Here is a 23,399-nt window from a genome sequence, read left to right as displayed (position 1 = left end):
GATCATTTGATTTTGGGAAGTGTACACTCCAGCATCGACAGCTACAGTAATCCTGAGAAACAAACCAATAAAAACAATAATGCTTGTTTGCCTCCAAATTTCCCCCCAAAAGATGCAGTAGAAACTGACTCCTGCATTATACACACAGTTCTAGCCTTAGTCTTTAAGCATTATATCATGTATGCATCAATCCAGTGCATATATATGAAACCTTTTACAGGAAATGTGGAAAAGTCAACTGGAGATGGCGTTTTTCCTCAAGAAACCTACAGAGAAAATGCTAGCTAAATAAATAAGCAAGATACTAGCTGACACAATCAGGAACATATGTCATTTTAGTGGTTGCTAAATAAGAAGCTTGCTTTTCTCTACCTCAGTGTGAAATCAAGGACCCATTGTTTCCGAAATTGCTCAGAATGCTGAGTATTAAATCTGCCTCTGTTTCTGTGAAGTGCATACATGCCGTATAAAGCAACAGTAACTATGGAGGCAGGAAATAGCGTTAAGTGTGTATACCGCCAATTGCTGGACCAGCTGGATTTCCTACTGAACAAAAACACATTTTTAAAAAGCAATAAAAGAAAATTCACATCAACAACACTGATCCAGCGTTTGTGAAAACTGCATGGAGGGAAAAAAAGGCAGCAGACCATTTCTTCCACCCACTGTGACCAGACAGCAGTTGAACCCTTGCACCCTGTAGGTGAGTCAGGATGCAGTCCAGGTTTCTCTTTATCGAGGTCAGCGAGTTTGCAGCAGAAGCAAGCACATCAGTCCGGCCAACAGCCAGCGGCCATGCTGTCCCTATTAAACTCAAATGTTGCATGGTCACTCGAGTGATGGCAGCTCATGACGAATCAGAGTCAAACAGACAACAGGACGGCTGAAAGGAGGATAGACAGAGACGAGCCGGCCTGCAGCGAGCTTCCTATGACTCAAATTCATCCCAGAAAAAAATAAGTAAAGTACTTTGTGTTTATTAAACCGGCTCATTTTTAATTAACTGAGCACTTAATTGATTTGCTTAATTCATTAACTGCAGTGATTCTTTAGATTGACAGAAACACTGGGGGATGCCAGAATCTCAGGTGTGAGCGGGATGCTAATTGAGGGACTCATCACGGAAGGATTTATCTGCCTCGCAATAAGACAGCGGTGACTTTCAATCCTAACACTTATTTTGTGAACATCAATCAGACTGAGGATGAATGAGCTACTGCCGCGTGCTGATGCTACGCTGTATCAACAGACTGCTCTCGCTGCAGTGATGTTGTATCCTGGACTCCAGGTTCCGTAGAATCACATGTTTGAAGTAATTAGAGCTTCAATAAGCGGGTATCAGCTTTAAATGTCAAGAATCCAACTGTAATAATTGTAGATGCTATTAAAGATTTATCTCTAATATGGTCCCAATGGTGGTTCCAATCTAAAGTCACATAACCATAAAAGGGCAATAACTATCTTACAATAATCCAGCAAGACACACCCACTGTACACACATGTAACATGCAGACTAATGAGAGGATTAATAAGATAGTATCTTTCTAACTAAGTAAGAAGTTTATGGGATGTTTTTAGTTTTACTGTTGAAGCTCCTTTCAGTTGTTCCTGTGTCTTGCTATTCTTCATCCTGACAGTATCCAATGGGGAGGTCTGTGTCCTTGTTTCCAGACCAAGCTCATAAATAAGCATTAGCCTCACAATCTCCGGGAGCCCCGACGAGAAAAGAAGTTGCTTATTTAATGAACCTGCCATGATAGTAAATATTAGCCCAGTTTTGCAAAAATCAAGAATAATGCAGGCTGTTGGAATCTGAGTTGAAAGAATGGAAGGTAATAAATATTCTCTTTCATAAAAGCCGTGCCGTTGGCTTGTGCTAAATCCGGGTTTGGAATCTGGAACCGGAGCCAGTGCTGGAACAGCCAACAGAGCTCCAAAGTGTTCGGACTAGAAACACTTTAGGCTCAATCGCTTTCCAACCAGTTCCCCAGCACGAAAAACCCTGGCAGACCTGCAGTGTAATCTCGTCTAAACGCTTTTATAAAGACTTCTAATTGCGGCTCGGGCTCTCTCCCTTCAGGAAAACAGAGGCAGAGGAACAAAAACAGGGCTTATTCACCCCAAAACAGGCTGCAGGCGTATGGCGAGGCACAGGCACAAGACGCTTTAGTTCACTGTGCCGCTCAGTGAAGACAATGCTCCGATTCAATCTCAACCTGACGGAATGAAGTGCCTCACATGACAGAACTGAAGCGGCAGGTATTGTTAATGGCAGCGCTAAAAATACATTATATATTATTTCCAATGAGGAGGAACAGCTTAAAGACCATGCAAAACTTTCAAAATATTTCATACAAGTACATCTGACTGGAACAATGAAAGCTTAAGAAGCAATCGCATTCAAGCCTTAAGGAAACCTTTCATTTTATATGATCACAAAAGTCATTTTCCTCGGTAATTTCCTCCGTCAGACACCATTTATTTTTTCACATTAAAGGTTCTGTGTTAATGCAACTCCATCGCCTTGGCACTCCAAAAGAAGAGACTGCACTACTTAAAAGATAATGAGGAAACAATCTTGGCAGGTGCGATTGATCCCACTGTTTTATAGCGCAGGGATTATCAAAGGATTATCTCACAATAATTATGCGCCCAAGGTCGACACACTGCTTTCATGTTCACGCTGTGAGTGGCAGTGAGGTGTGTGCGCGGAAGGAAAACAAGACGGTGAGAGGAGGTTAAGGTGGGTATGTGTGTTTGTGGGTCTAAAACGTGGAATAAAGTTTGCGATGAACCCAAATATCCCACCCAAAAGCAATCAGTTGAAAACACACTCGGAAAATCAACGCAAAAAAACAATCAATCTCCAATCCAGTTGCAACAAATGTGGCATCTCTGAGGCACTGGGTCAATTGGGTCACATCCCATTATAATGGACGATTAAATGACGACACCCAAGCATCACCACACATGCCGCCGTTTGATTGACCTTGCAATGGAAATTACCGATTAAGATCACAATTCCCGTCCAATTACATGTGTGTCTTTAAGAAGCGTTATAGCAGAGCCTGCAGGAAGAGAGTACGTGCAGAACGTATGGTTAACAGTACCCAATGTGCTATGTAGCAATCACCTAAGTCAGGGTCTTTTGTTGCCTGTGAAGCTGGCTTCTTTCTTATAACATCTGACATTGATTGATACTGAAACAATGGATAGGAAAATGGATGCTTGAAAGCAGATTTTGTCCTTTGATTACGCTGTTAAAGATTGAGTGATTTCTTTAAACACCTACGCCTTGTCTTCTTTTTTGGAACAAGCGATGTAATGTCTAACAGACACTATTAACAGCTGCTGTAACACTGTTCAACATGCCACGATTGAAGCTATAATGATGCAGCTCAGTAGACAAGGTGGACTGGTATGCTGTGTCATTAACATGCTGCGTACATGTATACAAAACGTTAGTGGTGGAGGCAGCCAATTAGATGGGAGGATGGATGTTTAGTCTCTGATTAGTCGGACGGATGGATTCAGATTTGGTTCAAAGGAAGTCCAATCGACCATTAATCGTTGGTGCTGTGATACAAGTGTGTACAGTAACTAGAAATGACAGTAGAACACGCTTTAGCATGGGACAGATTACTGGAATTAAGTCAGAAAGTGAACAGCAGTCAAAACATATAAGCGTTCTTATCCTGTGGAGACAGTGGTTTAAAAGGTCCGTTCATCCAAATCACACACAATGTATTTTCTTTTTATATTTTCTAAGGAGGATAAGTTTAGCTTGTGCTACTTAAGCAAGATATATATGCATATATTTTTTTATATGACCATTCGATTCCTTAAATAACCTAAACAATCTAAAAGGCATTACAATTGCAAAATTTTAATACTGTTAATACAATAGAAGATGCTCAATTTCCTCCATTGTTTTGGGTGCAATATTCTAAGTAGCAGATATGTAAAATCCCTTGAAAGACAGATTAACCAAAAGTTTTCTTTACATCACACAAGATGTTTTGCCATACATGACGTGGATGAACTACCCATTTTAGGAACAAAACACATCTTACAACCTAGTCTTATTTCACCTTTTTGCTATCATTCCTATATTTTTCACACCAACTACGCTGCTCAAATCTGGGCACATGGCATCTCTACTTGAAAAATCAGGTTGATTTGACATGTTACAATCATTATTAAATTCAAGTTTAACTTTATAAACTACTTACCTAGAGCCATACCAAGCTATTTGATTAATCTCTGCTTAAATTTGTAATAGCTCATTAGTTTTACTTTGACCTACTGGACTTAAATGGACTAAAAATGAGATTTACAATGCAATGGATACAGTGTAAAATCCTTAGTTTTTACAAAGACAAATTCAATTAAATCAAAACTGACAAGATTGATAGCAAAAACTACAAGGAATAAGACTTTTTGTTTGATTTTGTTCCTTTTAAAAAGCTGATGCCCCACAGTCTAAGAAACACTGCCACCTTCTTTTTCTCTGCTTTGTCATTTGACATTTTCTATCTTGCATGATCTTCTAAAGCATGTGTGCATGACTAAATCAGCTACGAGACGTGTGTAAATGTGTCAGAGTTGTTGGGGGAGGTGTGGAGATGCGTCACTGACACAAAGGGGTGTGAGGCTCACCAGTTGTGGAAGAGATGTTGACGTCAATGCTGATCTCAGGGATGCCTCCGCCCTTAAGCGCAGCCACACAGGTGTAAGTGCCGAAGTCGGTGAACTTGAGGTCTATGATGTCCAGGTTAGTGGTCCCGGGGGAGATGTCTGGATCCGTCTGGGTGATGACCATACGCTCTGAGCTCCGCAGTGCCCGGCCATTCTTCAGCCAGCTGAAGGTCAGCTCCTCTGGGGGGGTCGCCTCCACCTAGGAGAATCAGCATGTCGTTATTTGTGCTGCACCGATGAGTTACTTACTATGACTTCATGCATGTGTGCGATTATTTGAAAAGATCCAACTGCAGAGCTCAAGGTTCGGCTCTAATAGGACACTAGCATAGCCCGCAAACTCATAAAGTTAATACAAGCTATTTGCTGCCTTATGATATGTTAACTAAATAAAGTCAAAATTATATGAAATTGTTTAATTGTATGGTTTACTTTGGTATGTTTTTTCGTGGTGGTCCTGTGGCATTGGCTTGATGCAGTTGGGCTAATACCATGTATTAAATATATGCTCAGAAGACTAATTATTAACTATAATGGCAATAAAACAACTAACCATGCAATATATGTATAAAAAATACAATACATTGGCGGTCGTGCGATAAATACGCATTTTTCACCTTAACACGTGTGATACCAAGTGTGATTTTCCCCCAGGCCAGAGGTGGGACTGAGCCTGGAGCTCTGCAGCGGGATGCTACTGTTTTGCCGTGTGACTGTACCTGACAGGATATCTTGACTTCTCGTCCGATCTGGATGTTGTCGTCATTGTGGTAGGGGTCGGGAGTGATCCAGAAACGGCCCTTTTTCAAAGCTGTGAAGAGATAATGCATTTGATTAGATGTACATTTGCACTACAATTTTGCGACAGGCTGCTGAAGAGAACCCTGAAAGAGAATGACTGTCAGCTCTCCTTGTCATATTGATGTGATTTCTGAGATGTAATCCAAAAGACAGGACTTTATAGATTTTTTAAATTGATTTTTCTTCTTTGCCCAATGTCCTCACTTGGGCTGTAGATCGTTGTAATGCATCTCTGGTGCATACACTGTAAACCTGAGAGTGTTACTCAAACCTGCTCAGCCTTCAAACACTTTACACATTGTGCAAATGCGTAGACAGACTGGATTTTTGTCACAGCTGTCTGAGATAATTTAGATGCGTAGCTTCAGTACCGGGGTTGTGGTATCACAAAAGTGGAATTTAACCACAAGTGTAGGAGTAAACGTGGATATGACAACGGTAACTGTTCCATACAACAACTGAAAGTTTAGCTTTTTGATGTGGAACAAGGGTAGAATAGAAAAGTGAACAGCAAGAAGAGAATGAATGTTTGTTTTGAAGTCTACAGCTTTGAATTAACATTGATATTGATAGCTACGGACTGAATACGACAGCATTGAAGGACAATACACACACACACTGTGAAATTGGAGAGATACCTTACAAAATATCCACCATTTCTAATCCAATTTGGTTTGCAAACTCCATTTTCAAAGCATATCTTCTCTGAACAGAAAAAAGAAGATGATTTCATTATAATACATGCTCTATTGGTTCCAAACCCCAAGCCTACTGTTCAATTCATCTTCTCAGCAACAAAAAAAAAAAAACTGACTGCACCGTGGAAATCTTTTCATCTCGCAATTCCCGAGTGACATTATCATATTCAGTTTGGTAAAGGGAAAACGAAAAACAAAACCTGCGTGTCAGATTTAAACACAGGAAATTGAATGTGAAAAAAAAAGACATTAAGATGCCTGTCGAGGCGCTCGTTGAGGGGAGAGACGATTGACACGCGCCTCCTTGACGTGATCTTCCTCCTCGCGTTTTGAAATCAACGTCTGCAGGCGGAGAATCATATTTCTGACGCATGTCAGACACAAATATTACAAATCATGTCAACACACACGTTCTCACAAACGCCGCTGTGCATTTGCATTTATTCTTGTATCACACATATTGTCATTCTCCAAGGCAATGCCTATCAATCATGGTGTTTATAATCCAATAGCACCAGCATGGAAACTGGGACAATTAACATAATATGGTAAGCAGCATGTCTGTGACCTTTATATAGAGATAATACAAAGCATTACCTACAAGCCACGTTTATTTCCCATTCGGGTTCAGCTCAGCATCAGTGTGCTAAAGTGAGCATTTACAACATCCACATCACAATTTGGTTTTCCTTAAAGCCAACATGCACAGTGTTAGGTTAATGAGTCGATACAAACTCAGTGGTGGAAGCCGTTAAGTGAGCATTTCTGTAAGGAAACACACATTTCCCTCGATACAACATGTCAGAATACACTCGGAGACAGAGTTGTAGTTCCATTTTGACAGTTTGAAAAAGCTTTTCTCAGCCACATCCACAGCAGACTTGCGTCTTAAGAAAGATTTATCTTATCCACGAACACACACGTGCACATACTGTATTGCGCAAGCCATTGTGCTGTCACAGGTGACAGCGGATAAACATTTGGATTAACAGCTTTCCTCTTTTTACATTCCTCCATCTCAAGTATATTCTTCTCTCAACTTAAAGAAGCGGGACAGAACTAGGCGCTTAACAAACACGGAGCCTGCTTCACTGTAAGGCCAGATTTAATCTTTGTGTGCGAAGTTGTCTGTCAGACGGATACACTCGGGTCATACTGTTAAGTCACAGATTTCTACCTACTGTAAAAAGCCTAAAAGGAATTCTAAATTGGCTGAACAAAACTCAAGCGGTGCTCTGCAAAAAATAAATGCAAGGCTGAATAAATAGTTTTCTACATCACTTATGGTCCATCTTTGACAATAGGTACTCAATGTGTCAGTAATGGTGTATTTTGTGGCCTCCTTCCTTGTTCAACCCTCTGTTATAGAATGCTTGGCTTAAAGCAAAATCTGTTCTTATTGTTGAACAGTTGGCCCTACTTTGACAAGAAACTTGTAGGGAGCTTCAAACAATCTTTGTTTATTTACATCAAGTCAAGATGTCAGGTGTTTCTGCTAGTGGCTTGAGCACTATGCCTGTCAAGACAAAAGATAGCATTTCAATTCTATTCTAGTTGCATTTTGTTCACCTAAATTGAATTTAAAATCAACTGGTACATTCTGAATGGCAGTTCTACAATCTAATCAAACACTGTCTTCCCACTTTTGCATAATGTGTTGAAACCATCCTCCTCTTTTCTTTGTGTTTACTGTCAAACACATTATCAGTGTCACCTATTTATCAGCAAGACACTTACAAGCATGACTCATACATATTAACTTACATTTGCTGATTAGCTAAGTTAATGCTACATAATTGGACCTTTTGGCTGGATAACTTTTTTACATTACATGCGTTTAGGGTTAAGTGTCTTGCCAAAGGACATCTAAATTGTTAACATACAATCAAAGACCTGCTGATTGGTCTGGATGCCCATTATACGCCCCCGAGTCACAGCTAGCAAATTTGTGTAGCTGACATAATGTGAAGAAGAAGGTGATAAGGAGCTATTCACAAATGACTGAGTGTTTGCTTTAACTGTAAAGTGTAAATGATCTACTAAGCAGCACATTTACATCTTGAAAAAACTGGACGCAGAAGTGCTACCCTTCCAAAAATCAGTTTTTTAATACACTGCTGAAGTTGATTTGAAAGAAAAGTGTGCAAGTAGGCTTAAGGGAACAGGATATGGGCTTAAGTACTACATAGAAAAGTTTTTAAGGATTTCCCCTCATCAACAGTATCAAGGTGAAGTATCCCTGAAACTATCAGCCGGTCCAAATTAACCGCAGTAATTCAGTCGTGAGGCTTTCAGTCCTCACATTTATGAATATCTGTGCATTATTTAACTGTAAAACTTTTGAAATAGAGAAAAATGTATTAATAATTGAACCTTCATATTGTAAACATGGCTGAAAAGCCTTCCATAAGTGGCTGCAAGCTCCAATTTATATCAAGGATCTTGCTGCTGGCCTTTGTGGGACTTGTTGGCTTTTCATATTAAATGCAAATGTTGACTGATCTGCTTCAAATTAAACTTAAACCACGGATCAAATCATTAAACAAAATCTACATTTCTCCATCTCTTGGTGCCTCCAATGAGGGCATGATGGAAAACTCAAACCTGAGGGTCATTTTAATGTACCTCTGCTTGTAGAGTCAAAGTATAAACGTAGAGGTCCATGCTTGGTAAAGTAGGCTACTGGCATATATGTTAACTGGACTCTGACATAAGTGAAGAACAGATTATAGTGCAAAGCCATCTGGCTGCTCATGTTCCACTTTTTTAATATCTATGATAATATCAGCACACCATTATCATACTAATCAGAACACATTACCATCAAGCCACAGCTCTAACATCAATTTGAATTATAACAAACTAAAAAGCGAAAACTTCCTCTTTCTTACTGGGTTTAATGTTGGAAACAAATCTGACTCAGGTGTTTTACAGGTATTTTGAGGAAAAATACAGTAAATATTAAATGTTAAAGTTTTAGTATAGTAAAAGTCTACAGTTCAACATGGAAAGATACATTTGAAATCAATTTCCCCCATCACTTATTGCTTGATTTTGATCTTAAAACCAAATACCTTTACAGCTACTGTAGTAATAGCAGGAGAAGGAATGTCAGAATCAATCTCGATGTCACTTTTCTGTTCCCTCTTCTCCTCACGGTGACTCAGCCTCCCCGTGTTTCCTCACAGAGATGCAGTGCACGTTAAAAAGCCCAGCGCTGCATAACGTAAGTGCACTCATGCATATTTCAGAATTGGTTCCTTTCCTCCCTGCCTCCTCTACATTCAAAGCTCCGTTCCTGCAATTTTACCTGACTATAAATATTGAAAAGCAGGTAGGAATTCCTGTGAATTCACTTTATTTGTGTACGAGAGCGATAAGTAGGCATTATTTCACCTGGCTGTAGTAAATTCTGCCGGACAGCTGCAGTGACTAAAATGGTTCCCCTTATGCATGGGAGGAAATATTAAAACTGGATGTAATTTGAAAAGGTTGAGTGCGTGAGGTGAGTTGGGAGACTTAACCGGGTGATGGTGCACTGTCACTCTTATTTCCTCATTACTGATAACCAAGTTCATGGCAAAAGTCCCATACATCTTTAACCAGCGCACCGCTCGGAAACAGAGTTTTCCCATTTACTCTGGGGGTGAACTGTGTCTCCGACTATTGTTCCTACAACATAATTAATATCTTACGAGATTACGCGTGTACTTTTGGAAAAGTCGGCCAGTATTTAACTTTTATGGAAGGTGTCAAAGTGCAGGTTAAGAGCTTTGATGCTAACATTCATGAATGTTTAATTTTTGGTTTCATGTCAGTTGGTGGTGAGTCAAAAAACAGTGGCAACCATTCTCTAGAAAATCTGCAGAGCTGGAGTTAATTTAAAGCACCTCTGTCAGGGTTAAAAAGGCAGAATTTCTTATCCTGTATGTTGAACATTAAACACTTGCTGTAGGATTCATTTTCCACTTGGTATGACTGGTTTAGTGGAAGCTACTTCAATCGCTACTGCAAACTAAAGCAAGTCACAATCCGTAGATTTAGCAACATTTAAAAACACATCTAAGGCACCAGTATGGAAAATGAAGCCCTTTTCAAATAAAAAAGAGCCAGCATCTGAGGCAATGGAGCACAAAACACAAGTCAACCTACGCATAAACAAATTCTACATGAATTATTGATGCATTTTAGAAACTTGGTTCCTTATCATCATCAGAGCTTTTCTGTCATTGAACCTTGAATGTGGCAGCAGGCCAAGTACTAAAACATCCACTGTAGGGACACTTAAAGTACGTATACCATGGTACATTTAAGAGAAAAGAGCGGGAGGCTCTGCACGTACTTACATTTGCACTACATTTTCTCCTGCATCCTATTATGGCTGAAAGATTGCATGTGGTTCAACAGAGATCCGGTGGATACTCAAGGCATTCTTTTGGATCATTACCGAACAAATTAAAGTATTGCTTCCTCTTTACCGCACACTGAAGTGCTTTCACCGGCAGTGAGCCTTTATGATTCTCCGTAGCTTTAATAGCCTGTGGGAATAATGGGTGGCCTGAACATGAAAAGCGCAGATAATCACACAAAGAGAAAAGCCCTGGTTGAGGCCTTCTTCTACAGAGAGCTCATGTGACTCGGCCGGATTACAATACCACCTCGGGGAAGATTCTTAGCAGGGCAAAAGTACACACACGGCCCTGACATACTGATTATGACATGCGCATACAGTAGGTAGGCACAAAATGACAGAGACACAAAAGCGTCACTGATGTGTGCACACAAATGCAGCATAAAAATAAAAGACGTTTCCATGTGTGTCCCACCCTCTCCGGGGCACACTGCTTTTGTCTGGCAGAAAGGAAAAATGCGTCTCCCTCCGTTTTCACTCGGATTCATTATCCTGCCGTCTACCCATCAGACCATCTCATTTTTCATACCCTTCTGTTTGTCTGTCTCTCAGCAGGCATCATACTGAGCTTTCCATTCACTCTCGCAGAGAATATCAGCATGTGAATCCAAACTCACCTCTCAGAGCCAGATGGATGTCCCTGCCTCGTCTCATTTGCTCAAGGTTAAACACAATTAAGAACAAAAGACATTGGCTCAAAAACACACACATTCGTACCGCCATCCACAACACCTTTCATTTTCCTATTATCACTCCATGCATCTTCACATTAGCACCAACACATTTCCCCTACGCATCAGCACCTTTACAATATCCCGGCCACTCACACATGTCCGTCCTCCGGCGGGAAGAAGATGAGGCCTAAATGCTGCTCTCAACCTTCAGGCTGACCTCCGTCTTTAATTTGTGTCAAAAAGGATTCACATGCACACACGGACGCCGAAAGCACAAACAAAACTGGCACGTGCAAATGTACAGGCACATTGGTACACAGATACACACAGTCAGTGTGTAGGGCCTCAGCCCAGGAGACTGACCGTCTGTGCCAGTTCTGCCCATCCAGCCATTACATCTGGCATTCATGAATGGAAATATATTCAGCTTTCAAATTTATTCCAAAGCATATTTGATAAGGGTCATTCACATGTTGATTCACATGCTGACAGCCGGGTTTTTACACAGAATGTCATGATTGTTTTTTCCCCACCAAACCGTCTAAATATAAACAGTGGGGAGCTCACGCTGAAAGAAATATTGCATTTTGCTTCTCTATAAATATCAGCAAGCTTCCAATCAGAGGTACAAATTGTGGATGGAAGCCAGTGTGTTTGATTTGTGCTGAATGTGTCTACATTAGCAGCCACCGTGATGGATGTCTTGGGTGTGAGAGCTTCATACCTGAATTTGTCAGGAGGCCCTGGAGGAATTGTCGAGAAAATCCGATGACAACACAGCGGCGTTTGATTTTCTGCATCTTTGATAGCTACGGTGACGCTCATTTCTCGACATCACACAGAGGGGAAACACATTGCTTAGCGAAAAAGACGGGAAACACATGTGCAGAGTCTGTGTGAGCGGGGAAACATGAAAACAAAATGCCAGACCAGATACCCACTTCAGCTACACCATCTACAGACAGTCCTGTCTGATTCCACCAAATTCGAGAGAGTCCGTTCGAGAGCTGCCTACACATATCGGAGCAACATTAGGAAGAAGAAACAACCAGCATGGAATATCTATAAGTTGTCGCAGCAGATACATCACAAACTGCTGTGATTGTGCAGGAGAGAATGGACTGAAGTGGTCGGGGTAGGCAGGGTATTGACCTGCTTTTGAGGACGTGTTGCGGACCCTTAATCCTTAAAAAGGATCTTGTCAGCAGGGTGATGTGATGCCGGTAGCCTGCTGGGTCGGCTGTGGAGATGGCCAAGCCCTGGAAGGCAGTCTGGCTGGTGGGACAGTATGGCCAGAGAAACTACCATCTGCTGGGGAGAAATGTGTGTTTTCACACACACAGGCCCCTTTGGCACCAGCAGTCTGAAAGGGCCTTCTCAAGAACTGGAGAGAACGGTTTAAACCTGAGATAGGCACAGTGAGGCCACAGGGTGACCATAGGGAAACACTCACGATTAACTCAACATAGGGGCATTAAAAAGTGAATTGGTATTTCACGTAGTCGTGCGGTTTATACATACGAGTATCAACAGAAATGCAAACCGGCGCAGACAGATGGCCAGCATTTCTGCCCAAGTGTTTGTAATTCCAAACAGTTCAGACTTAACTCTCCATGGCCACACACACTTCAGCAAATAGCAGAGCGTTTTTGCATTCCTGATTTATCGATTTTGTAGCTCAGGGTTGAGATGTTCAGAAAATGAAATCAACATATACGAGTACAAACACACACACACACACACACACACACACACACACACACACACACACACACACACACACACACACACACACACACACACACACACACACACACACACACACACACACACACACACACACACACACACACACACACACACACACACACAAAGAGCAACTAAAGGTCTCTCTGTGCTCTAGCCTGAAGCCTGGCTTATCCTCTTTCAGTTTTCCTTTTTTCCTCACTTCAAAGTAACACAGTGAAAAGTTGCAGTGGAATGACTGCACTGTTTGTTCAGCCAAACACACTTCAGAAAAATAGAGAATTATGATTACGGGGAATGCAACAGTCACAATCGATATAAAGTCTAGCCAACTACGAAAGAAGCAACGTCAGATTTATAATAGAACAAAGCACCATGGTTCTCTTCCTACATGGTTAGAAATGTATTCACAATGGAACAGCATTAGGGGTGCAGTACATTCTGCTGTGGTAGGTATGGTAATATAAGTGTTTCCTGTACTACTTCAATAGAATTGGATTGTCTTCATGCATGATTGATTTACATACTAAGAGGAAGACAGGTTCAAATCCATTCTGGCCACTACATCCTCACCCTGTCCACTCCACCTCCATTTGTGCTTCCACTTTGGTTGGGTTAACCATGTTAATGGCCATTTCAAACCAGTTAATGGGCACTTTAAGTGGACTGTAAAGCCCTCCAGTGTTGACTCACCAAAGTCCACTAGTATTATTACCTGGCTGATTTTAAATGTATTGGTAATGGTCCGTGTACGTCAGCAGAGAAGTGACAGGACATTTTACACAGAAAGATGAATGGTCTTTCAACTAAAGAGGACTGTCAAAGCTATTATTCAACCGTAATACACAGCATATTTCTCTGACAGCCATTAAGACTTTTATTCAATGTGTGAATTTAGCCTGACCTACAAGAACATGGGAACAACCTTTTTTTTCTTAATTCAATCATCGACAGAAAGTCATATCCAGGGTGACAAATGTTTGTGTTAGAGGTGACACTTGGAATACACCCACACAGCCTCCGTTATATAGAAATACGCTGTGAAGATGTTTGTCAGTAACAGTCACCAACAGCAGTGACAAGGGCTTGGTTTGAGAAAGCACCAGACTTACAGCAAACAATGGACAAATTCTTCTTAAAAAGAGAGGCATCGTGGATCTGGTTTAGTTTAGAAAAAGTCAGTTGAGCTATAAAAATGACATATTGCACTTACTTTGTTTTTTTATCAGAATGAGTATCTTGTGCACACAGCACCATTATTTCCCTGATTTTCATGGCTATCACACAATATGCAGCAAGGAACAAATCAACCCCATGATATATTTCTATAGTGTACGAATATAGAGTTACATACTGCCTACCCCCGTCATCTGGGACACGTTGATCTCACAATTGATTTTGCGAAAGTGACAGCTCATCAGACTCAGGGGAGCGATGGCACGAAGAGATATGCGATAACCTCCCTGACTGTTTTTCATAATCTATCAGCCTGTCCCAGAATTAGAATAATAACAGAGTTGCGTTTGGATGGTGGAGCGTTACATAGCAGTGCTTGGTTCAAATTCAATGTGACATCAGTGTTGTTTTGTTGGGACTGTCACTTCACTTGGTTTTCCTTTGTAATTTACTTTGATAGTCAATATCCATCAATGTCCAAGCTCATTTTAGTATGTTGGTCCAAAAATATTCCCCCGGTGAGATTTTGTGTTGATTAGACGTCATTTATACAGCTGCCCCTAACCCGTCGTTCTTAACTGACCTACATACTATACTGATTTAACAACTGTACTGACAGGTGTGACAGTCCATCAATCTCATGAGAATGTTCCCAATTTATTTTCTGGTTTTATTGATCCTTAATTTGCCATGCACATCATGGTTAGTTGTGTCATTTAAGCATCTCCACATTTAGTTTTGGCCTGTCATTGGTTTAGCTCCTTTTCACTCCAAATGCACACTGAGATGTGTGATGACTCATTGACTTAATTTAGTCTGGACACATTTCTTGTCAGTTGATAATCTGTTCAGCCCCCTCCCATGTCTGATTGCCTTCAGCTTAGACATCTACGGTAAATTATTGAGTGATGGGCTTTTAGGCTTTATGAGAATATACAAGGCTGCTGATCAATGTCTCCATAACAGGTCTTAATCATTGTCTAGTTTTTGCACGGAGGGATATAAATCCAGTATGCGGAAACATAACCTATATCCTCACACATAGGAATTTAAATCCTGCACTCCATTAAAAATCAATCACTGCAGTATGTATCCTGCATGACATTCAGTCAAGCAGAATAGTACATTTTTGTCCTGTTTAACTTTTGACAAGTAATGCTCTGCAGCCATAACCGTGACACATCAATGAGTGTGTATTCAGTCCTGATTTATATTTAAGGAAGGTGGTGATTTGTTTTGATGATATTTGGTGGTACAACACATAGATGAGAGAGCCGGATATTTATAGCGGCGATTGCCGGCTGGTGAGTGTGCTCTGACTTATTTGCCACCGTGGGACACCTGACAACTTTCTTTGATGTAAACCTCTCAATTCTGAAGTCTTCAGCTATATGGGCACTTTCACAATGCAGAGAAGGGGTTTATCTGTCAGGGGGGGGCCATCAGAAATGATTTGTTGATGATTTGACTTTCATCCCGGGGAGTATATGGCTGCAAAAATAAATGCTTCCAAACAGTCTGAGCACACAGGCGACCTGATGATGGAGCTGTGGCATAATCTCTTAGATGACAGAAGAAAACTCTGAGAAACTTTCTGAGCCAATCTGCTAAACTCGGATTTAAATGTGATTGCATTGGTGTGTGTGTGATGTACTTTTTGAATTCACATTTAGATCATCCCTGTGAATGTTGTTGTTTTTTCTACAAATGAATGCATCTTTTTATTCACCTGCAGGAAGTTGCAGTTTTATGATCAGGGCATTAAGGTCCTTTATTATGTGACAGATGAAAGCCTAGTCAAACACCACCCTTAATCCTGAGCTTAGTAATAGCAGTCAATTAAAGAGTATGAAAGTCGATTTCCTCATGCATTGTGTCTCATCTGTGTAGGTCTTATATCAATACAGATTTCTTTACACATAGTTAAATTGCCTGCCTTGTGTATTAACCTTCAAATGAGTTCTTTAGCATTTAGCTGTACCAAGAATGTGTCTGTAAATAAGGAAAAGTACCCCTCACCTTGTCAGTATGGCAGGCATGTAGAAAGTCGTGCTTTGATAACGGTAATTTCGTTAATGAGCTAGAGCTATATCAGATGCTCCTTTGCCTCCTGTGCTACTCAGGTGAAAAGCAGCTTAGGGAAAAAAAAAAGTATTCTCCTGATAATGACCAGACAGGCAGCAGTGGCCCTTGCCCTTTTGCTCTTGTTAAATTTGTGTTAACCACTCTTTGACTCAGTGTTTTTTAATTAATGGTTTCACACTCTTTTGCCTCCAGCGTTGTCCTTGGCTGTATCTAAGAAGCCTGAGCGGTAACAATGGAGAGATCTGATGTGCTGAGAGTATTCGTAAGGTCAAACAACAAATCATATCTGACGGATATTCAGCAATACTGTAAAGGCATTCGTTATACATTTTGTAAAACACATTTTGAACTAATGGCAACGTTTTTCTGAATTATCTAACCAACATCTGCTGCTGTACAGAATCACAGTACACAGCCAAAGTAACTAACCTTTGCTGTTTGTAGCTTAATAAGGCTGCAGATGCTTCCAAATTAGCAGCTAACTGTTAGCTTCAGTGTTGCCACAGTTACCTTGAAAAAGTGATCTGATTACTGATTACCGATCACTCCTTTAAAAAGTAGCTTAGTTACTTTACTGATTACTTGATTTAAAAAGTAACTAAGTTAGATTACAAGTTACTTTATTAGTTACTTTCAGCAGCTGCAGACAACACCCCCGCCACTACAACATAAAAATGAGTCCAACATACTGCCCGACGCCTCGACCCTCTTCTTCAACTCTCTCCCACCTACTGGTTTTGCACCAAAGTCCAGCTTTTGTTGTTTGGGTGGTGGGGGACCTCCTGCATTAGTCGCCTCCAAATGTTTCTTCAAATTTGACGTAGTGTTTGAAGCTAGACAGCACTTTGTCTCCAGCACAGAGTGTACAACAAACCTCAATATTGTCATCTTTAGCTGACACAAACTCAAAATAGTGACTGTATTTCCAGCTAGAAAACGCGCATCTCTCCCCTCCCTCCGTTGTTGTTTACGTTTGTGTCGCTGCCTGGTATTACACGTGAGTTGTCCTCATGCTGAAAACCTAACCTAATTGTCGCATAGACGTCACTCCCCGAGACGCAAGAAGAAAGCAAAAATATATCTTTTGACTAAGGAAAATGACAAAAATAGTAACACACAGTGACTTGGATAAGTAACTATAATCTGATTACTGGTTTGGAAATAGTAACGCCTTAGATTACTCGTTACTGAAAAAAATGGTGAGATTAGAGGAACGCGTTACTAAGTAACGCATTACCGACATCACTGGTTAGCTTACGTTATTTCTCAGTCTTTAAAATGAAGAATTAATAATAGCAGCAGCGAATAAGCGGTCAATTATAACATTTTATAAATGTCATCAAAGAAAGACAAAAAATTGACTCAAAAACAAATTGTTACAAATATTTGATTGATGTTATCTTTCAGAATTTTTTTTGGGGTGTTTTTTTCTCGATGTTTACTTAAGTAATTCAGGTGACTATGCCATACTGTATGTCTTTTTTTAAAATCATTTTGTGCTTAATATAATTGGCCATTCAGTCATGTTTCCTCACCTCGGACCACAATAGTGGTAGACTTCTTGGCCGGGTTTCCCACGTTGTTGCTGGCCACGCAGCTGTAGACCCCCGCCTCGTCTGAGGTGATGGCTGGGAGTGTGAGCGTGCCCCCCTTCACCACGCTCCTTTGTGGCAGGCTGTCATTACTGCTGATCCAGGTGAGAATGGGGGGCGGCTCTCCACCTGTGGTGATGCACACCAAGGAGACTGTCTGGCCCGGGTTCACCACGATGGGGTCCTCCACCAGCAGCTTGATGGAGGGGGAGGCTGTCGCGGAAAAGTGAATTGAAAAATTGTAAGAAGGACAGAAAATGACAGTAAACTGCATGTCAGTTCCCTTATCCGTCTTACATTTATTTATACACCTTTATAGAATTTTCTGTTTTCTTTTGCATCCACAAGACTTCAAATAATATTATTACAATTGTGGGTGTACTATGCTTATAAAAACAGTGAATAGTCTTAGGTACCTGTCTTATTGGTGAGTTTGAAGATAACACTGCGGTCAGGGATCCCACACACATTTCTGACAGAGGCCACGCAGCTGTAGTTGGCGTAGTCCTGAGGACGCAGGTTCTTCAGCTTCAAAATCTTCGTTTCTCCCTGCAGCTCAGACCAAACCAAAACTGGTATGCAAATGTGTGCAAAACACCCTCATAATCAAGTAAAATAAATGCAGAAAGCTACATAGTGGGACGGAGATGACAAAGGCCAAACAGCTCCAAAGAAAAGGTCAAAGAGATGAATATGTATACATTTTAATGAAGCCCAAAATAAAAAAGAAAGGGTTGCAGAGTTCAAGAATATTACTGTAAAATCTGTGTTGGAAATGATGGCGCTAGTTTGAAAGGAAATAGATGTGTCAACGTGTTTAATATAGAGTGGATTTTTTTCCCCCATTCAATGGCCCTGTGGTTACAGTGATCTGGATGGTTCTCAGCAGGGAAGGGCTATCTCACTTATAATGTGTTTGATTCCAGCCGGGCCTGTCAACAGCGAGCCCCGCCCATGAGGCTATGATGAGGATGTGGACCTTTGATCTGAATGACTCTAGTGTCTGTGGGTCGGGTTGGAAGGGGGAGGCGGTGGATTATAACATGAGTCAGCTGCAAGATGCTGCAGTCTGCGCAACATGGCAATCACTCACGTCTTTCATATCCAACGAGGCTCATGGATCACTTAATTATATAAGATTAGCCACGGACCCTGCACTCCTCTTTCCTTTATTTCTCTGTCACCTCCACTGCTCTGGAGCAGAGATCAGGAGATGGGGTCCGCGTTATTCTGAGTGCAAGCTTTACTCACAGCAGGTGGGTGGTGGTGGTGGGGGGGGGGCAGATTTGAAAGAAAATCTATTTGGAAAATGCAAGGGGCAGAGAAAGGAATGGAAAGGACAAACACATTAAACCTGAATTGGACAAAGGGATTGATGGTGATATCGATGGAAGGATTGAACAGAGCTTTTGGAATGGGACTGTAGGTAAAGGGCAAAGAAATTATGGAGCAGAGCATTGTCAGTGTCAAGAAAAAAATCTCAGTTTTCATGTTTTAAATTACATATTAGAGGGATAAAATGCTGGGAACATAAAGAGGAGGCATACAAATGAAAATGAGGACATTTTTCATGCTAGCAGCAGGAAAACTACTAACTTGACTACATGGGGGCTAACAAACGAACGAGGAAGCTGAAACAAAGAGCTGTAGATAAATGTGATATGTGCCCCATGTGGGGGTGATAACAATATGTTGCTGACTTTAAATGGTTACCTCCTCAAGAGCGAAAAAAACATGTTCAAACAGAACATCAGATTGCAAAAAAACCCATCAAACCCTACCATAAACATCAAAACATATCGACTGCTATGAAGAGGTGGGTATCTGACAAGGGAAGAGAAATGGCTCCATTATACCTTCGATAATTGTCCTATTCTGTGGCACTTCGGTGGGGAAATTATGTGAGTGAGAGGTGGAGGAAGAAGTAACAGACTGCATAAAATCCTCTGCAATAAAGTCATAGCTCTGGTTCTGATTTCATTATTTTTCTCACATGAAATGCCACCTCTGCATTCCTACAGTTTCAGTGGGAATATAAACTCACATTTGGTAAACTGAAGAAGGTGTAAGGGAATGGAGCCGGGATAAAGGATAATGGAGGGAGGATGGTACAGAGGTGAATTTAACTCACAAATATGCCAGGCCACTCTAATGGACTCTACTTTCCGTAGGCTTTATTCTGGTCAGTTATGAATTCTTAACTCTTTATCTGAGTATGTTTCAGGCAATTTCAGACAAACTGGTAACAAATAATTTTACTAGCCATTTATACAAGCATATTACTAGGAGTTTAGTCTGGATTTATTTGGGGTTTGACTGTCACAAAGCTAATCTCTGGGTTTGGTTTGCACTCAGATTTTCCGAACCAATTACCGAACCTTTAATAGAGGGCAGGATGATGGAGCAGAGAGGTACGGCGAAGGGAAGTGTCTGATGACGCCTCGTTTCTTCAGCCTCCTTCACCCACTCCATTAGTTCCCAGCTATCTTTCTCCATTTGGCCTAACATCAATTTCACTTCCCTTTTCTCTTTCTGTCTCTTAAGCTTCTTTTTCTCAGTCCCATGTCTTCTTCTCTGCCACCCCCGGTTTAACATACAAATCACATTTAAGTCAACCAATTCAAAAAATACAATTTGCTCACTGTTGCCGGAGCAATCTCAATCGGCTCTTTGTTGACAGCACATGATCCTTTTTTAGAGGAAAAGTTTCTCAATATTCAGAAAAAGAAATCCACAATTGAGAGAACCAGTTGTGAAAAAGAGCTCAATCTTTCTGTGACTGAAGTGAATTAATATGCATGTAACTGTGAAACTGGGTTAGTAAAACTGACACAGCTCTTCATAGGGTTAACACGTGCAGATTTCAATGTTTAAAGGGGTTGTGTAAGGGTTTGGGTCCGAGTGCTACCAGCTCCTATTCTTCCACATGATATAGAAACACTACTATTACGGTATTTCACATGCAATATGTGAACCTAATGACAAGATGTTGACTCACCAGTTGGCTTACTCATCTTGTGAAAACAACACTTGCTTGTGTTGTGTTCTTGCACTTCTTACTCATAGTCTAAATAGGTTGATGAAGGGCAGCATTTACATAATTGAAGTGTCCTTAAAGTATATGCAGAACATGAGACTCAGTCAACTGCAATACAGTTGACTGAGTCTCATGCCTTAAAGTTCTCATTACAAGTGGTACCGGTAATAATAAGCCTATCACTTTAACAGTGGTTAGATTTACGTCAAGGAATTATGATTATATGAAAAAATGTTATTAACACTATCAGCTGATAATGAATTTGCTGTCAGAACATTATGTTTGCTAGCACGGGTTAGGCATTGACACGTAAAATTAAAGTTACAAGCAGACATTGTAATAGAAATACCCTCTCATAGTGTCACGAGACCTCTGAATATGAAAGAGCACTGTCTGAAAGAGCTTCAGCACATTATCTCCTGATGAATGTATCTTTATGCAGTGCCTACTCTAGCTTATTATGGTAGTTTCACACCCTTTATTCTGAATCAGCCTATTTATCCTTTCTTTGCAGTGTGCATAGGGATGGCAAGAGGTGCATGTCTTCACGAGAGCAATATTAAAGGATTGCCAAAATCCTCAACTTTAATGTTCGACCTTAGGCCTTTACATGTACAGAATGAAGAGAATACAATATTTATTTACTGCACTATTTCATCTTTTTTTCATCCATGTTGCTGTGTCTTATACCTGAGTGAAAAAGGGCTCGTAGATCTCTACTCCCTTGTCCGAGCCCTGCGTCAGGACCTCTCTCCCGCGATGCCAGCTGTAGCGGACGGGCGGGTTAGAGTTGGCCACGCAGCGCAGAAACACAGTCCTCTCATAGTAGAACTGTTCCTTAGCTTCTCCTATACTCTGGTGTACCGTCACCACCGGGTCATCCAGGTCTGGGAAAGAACAAACACACCATTAATAAATTCCATGAGGTATTTGATTGATAAACGATTATAAGGCTGCGTGGATAGTTTCACAGCGTTCGCTTAGCAAATAATAAACACATCAAGTGTACAATCTCTGTATCAGTACACATGAATACAATCTCTCGACTTGATTGTGGTTGAAGGTCTGACCGAAAGGGTCAGAATTGTCATTGCATTAGGAGGGTGAGTTATCAGCATGGGCGCCGAGGGTCGATGTGGGAAAGGAGGTGAGAAGCCAACTACTTGAACTACTTAAGTCAATAGGATGCAGCCCAAGGGCACATTGACTTCCCAGTCAATGAGTGAGCTGCTGTGTTCCAAGTCGCACCGCATTGTGAGTTTCACACTTGATCATGCGATTAAATACAGCCTGTAAAATAATATTTGACGCCGGACACTTTAAAGAATAATGTTGATGCTCTGATTTAGGCATTCTTTGATTTTACACGTCTGTTACTTTTGTCCATGTGCCGGAAAATATGAGCTACCCCAACACTTGGTTATTTGAGAAAGAGCTGGTGGTTGATTAAATGGATTCAAAGTTAATCATCTTACCCGGCTATCGCATTAAGCCTTGGCAAATGGTGTTCATCATGGCTGTGGTGTCTTTTAGCATGCTAATGCTCCCCCCTTTAAGATTATGTTCATTTGCACGCTCAAAGAACGTGGGGAGCTAGCTGTTCCCCTTTCATCTGAGTCAGAGATGCAATCAGTTTTTAACACGAGCCAAAAGGCAATTTAAGGGAGAGGATGAGGGGAAGTTATCCCTCATGCTAAAAATTCAAACTGATAAAGGCTGACCTTTTGTATAGAAAGAGGAGAGTGATTGAGTGTATTAATGAGTGAGTTAGTGCATCAGTGAGTGAGCAACAAGGTGGATGATTGAGTGATGGAGATTGCATGAATATGTGAGAGTTCAAACCGCTTACAGTAAATGAATACCCAAACTTTTAATGATTATAAGCCTCCAGAGGAAAAAGTACACACGCCTTAGGTATTATTAATGGATGAATTCATCGCTTTTAATTCAGTAGCGGTACACCTCTGGATTTGCTGAGGATCAGGTCCTAATCAAGGTGCCTGTGGGGCCACACTGCGCAGCACCCAGCCACAGAATGCTGATTCCTCAGTTTCATTAAAGACATGTTCTGCCCTACAGCCCCTTAATCAAAATCTAGCAGCGGTCAATACTTCATCCAGGATCCATTACAGTGTCTCAGGTAAGAGCAATTACCTTTAGAGGGGGGGTTAGGGAGAAACAGGGGAGGGGGTGACAACGCTTCCTTGAAGACAGAGCGATTGCGGTGCCATTTTACAGCAGCCGATTGCTAAGTAAATACACTGATTCATTACAGAGGGGAGAAGGAGAGTATGAATCCCACATCTTATCTGTGACTCTTCCCTGATTCCCCCTCCTCTATTTCCTGCTTCAAACAGTCAATTTACCAACTGTGGCAGGAATGGAGTGATTCATTGACAGCCCTATCTACCTTGGGATACACGTGTCTTAAAGTGGCAGACCTGATAGGAGGATGTCTCTCTTTCCTGGTAGTGACAAGAG

General features: G+C 41.1%; 1 protein-coding gene across 1 annotated transcript in view; it reads right to left on the bottom strand.

Moving 5' to 3' along the window:
• LOC134876991 (MAM domain-containing glycosylphosphatidylinositol anchor protein 2-like) overlaps positions 1–23,399 on the bottom strand; it is a 157,631-nt gene that overhangs the window by 57,780 nt on the left and 76,452 nt on the right. The window contains exons 4-8 of the mRNA XM_063902315.1: positions 21,609–21,805; positions 18,298–18,436; positions 17,825–18,094; positions 5,418–5,509; positions 4,660–4,897 (exon numbers count right to left, since the gene is read on the bottom strand). Of these exons, the coding sequence (XP_063758385.1) occupies positions 4,660–4,897; positions 5,418–5,509; positions 17,825–18,094; positions 18,298–18,436; positions 21,609–21,805 (936 nt within the window). The remainder of the gene's footprint in view (positions 1–4,659; positions 4,898–5,417; positions 5,510–17,824; positions 18,095–18,297; positions 18,437–21,608; positions 21,806–23,399) is intronic.

Source organism: Eleginops maclovinus, chromosome 15 (assembly GCF_036324505.1).
Source record: "Eleginops maclovinus isolate JMC-PN-2008 ecotype Puerto Natales chromosome 15, JC_Emac_rtc_rv5, whole genome shotgun sequence".
Lineage (NCBI taxonomy): Eukaryota > Metazoa > Chordata > Actinopteri > Perciformes > Eleginopidae > Eleginops > Eleginops maclovinus.
This window is presented reverse-complemented; position numbering and strand designations above follow the sequence as displayed.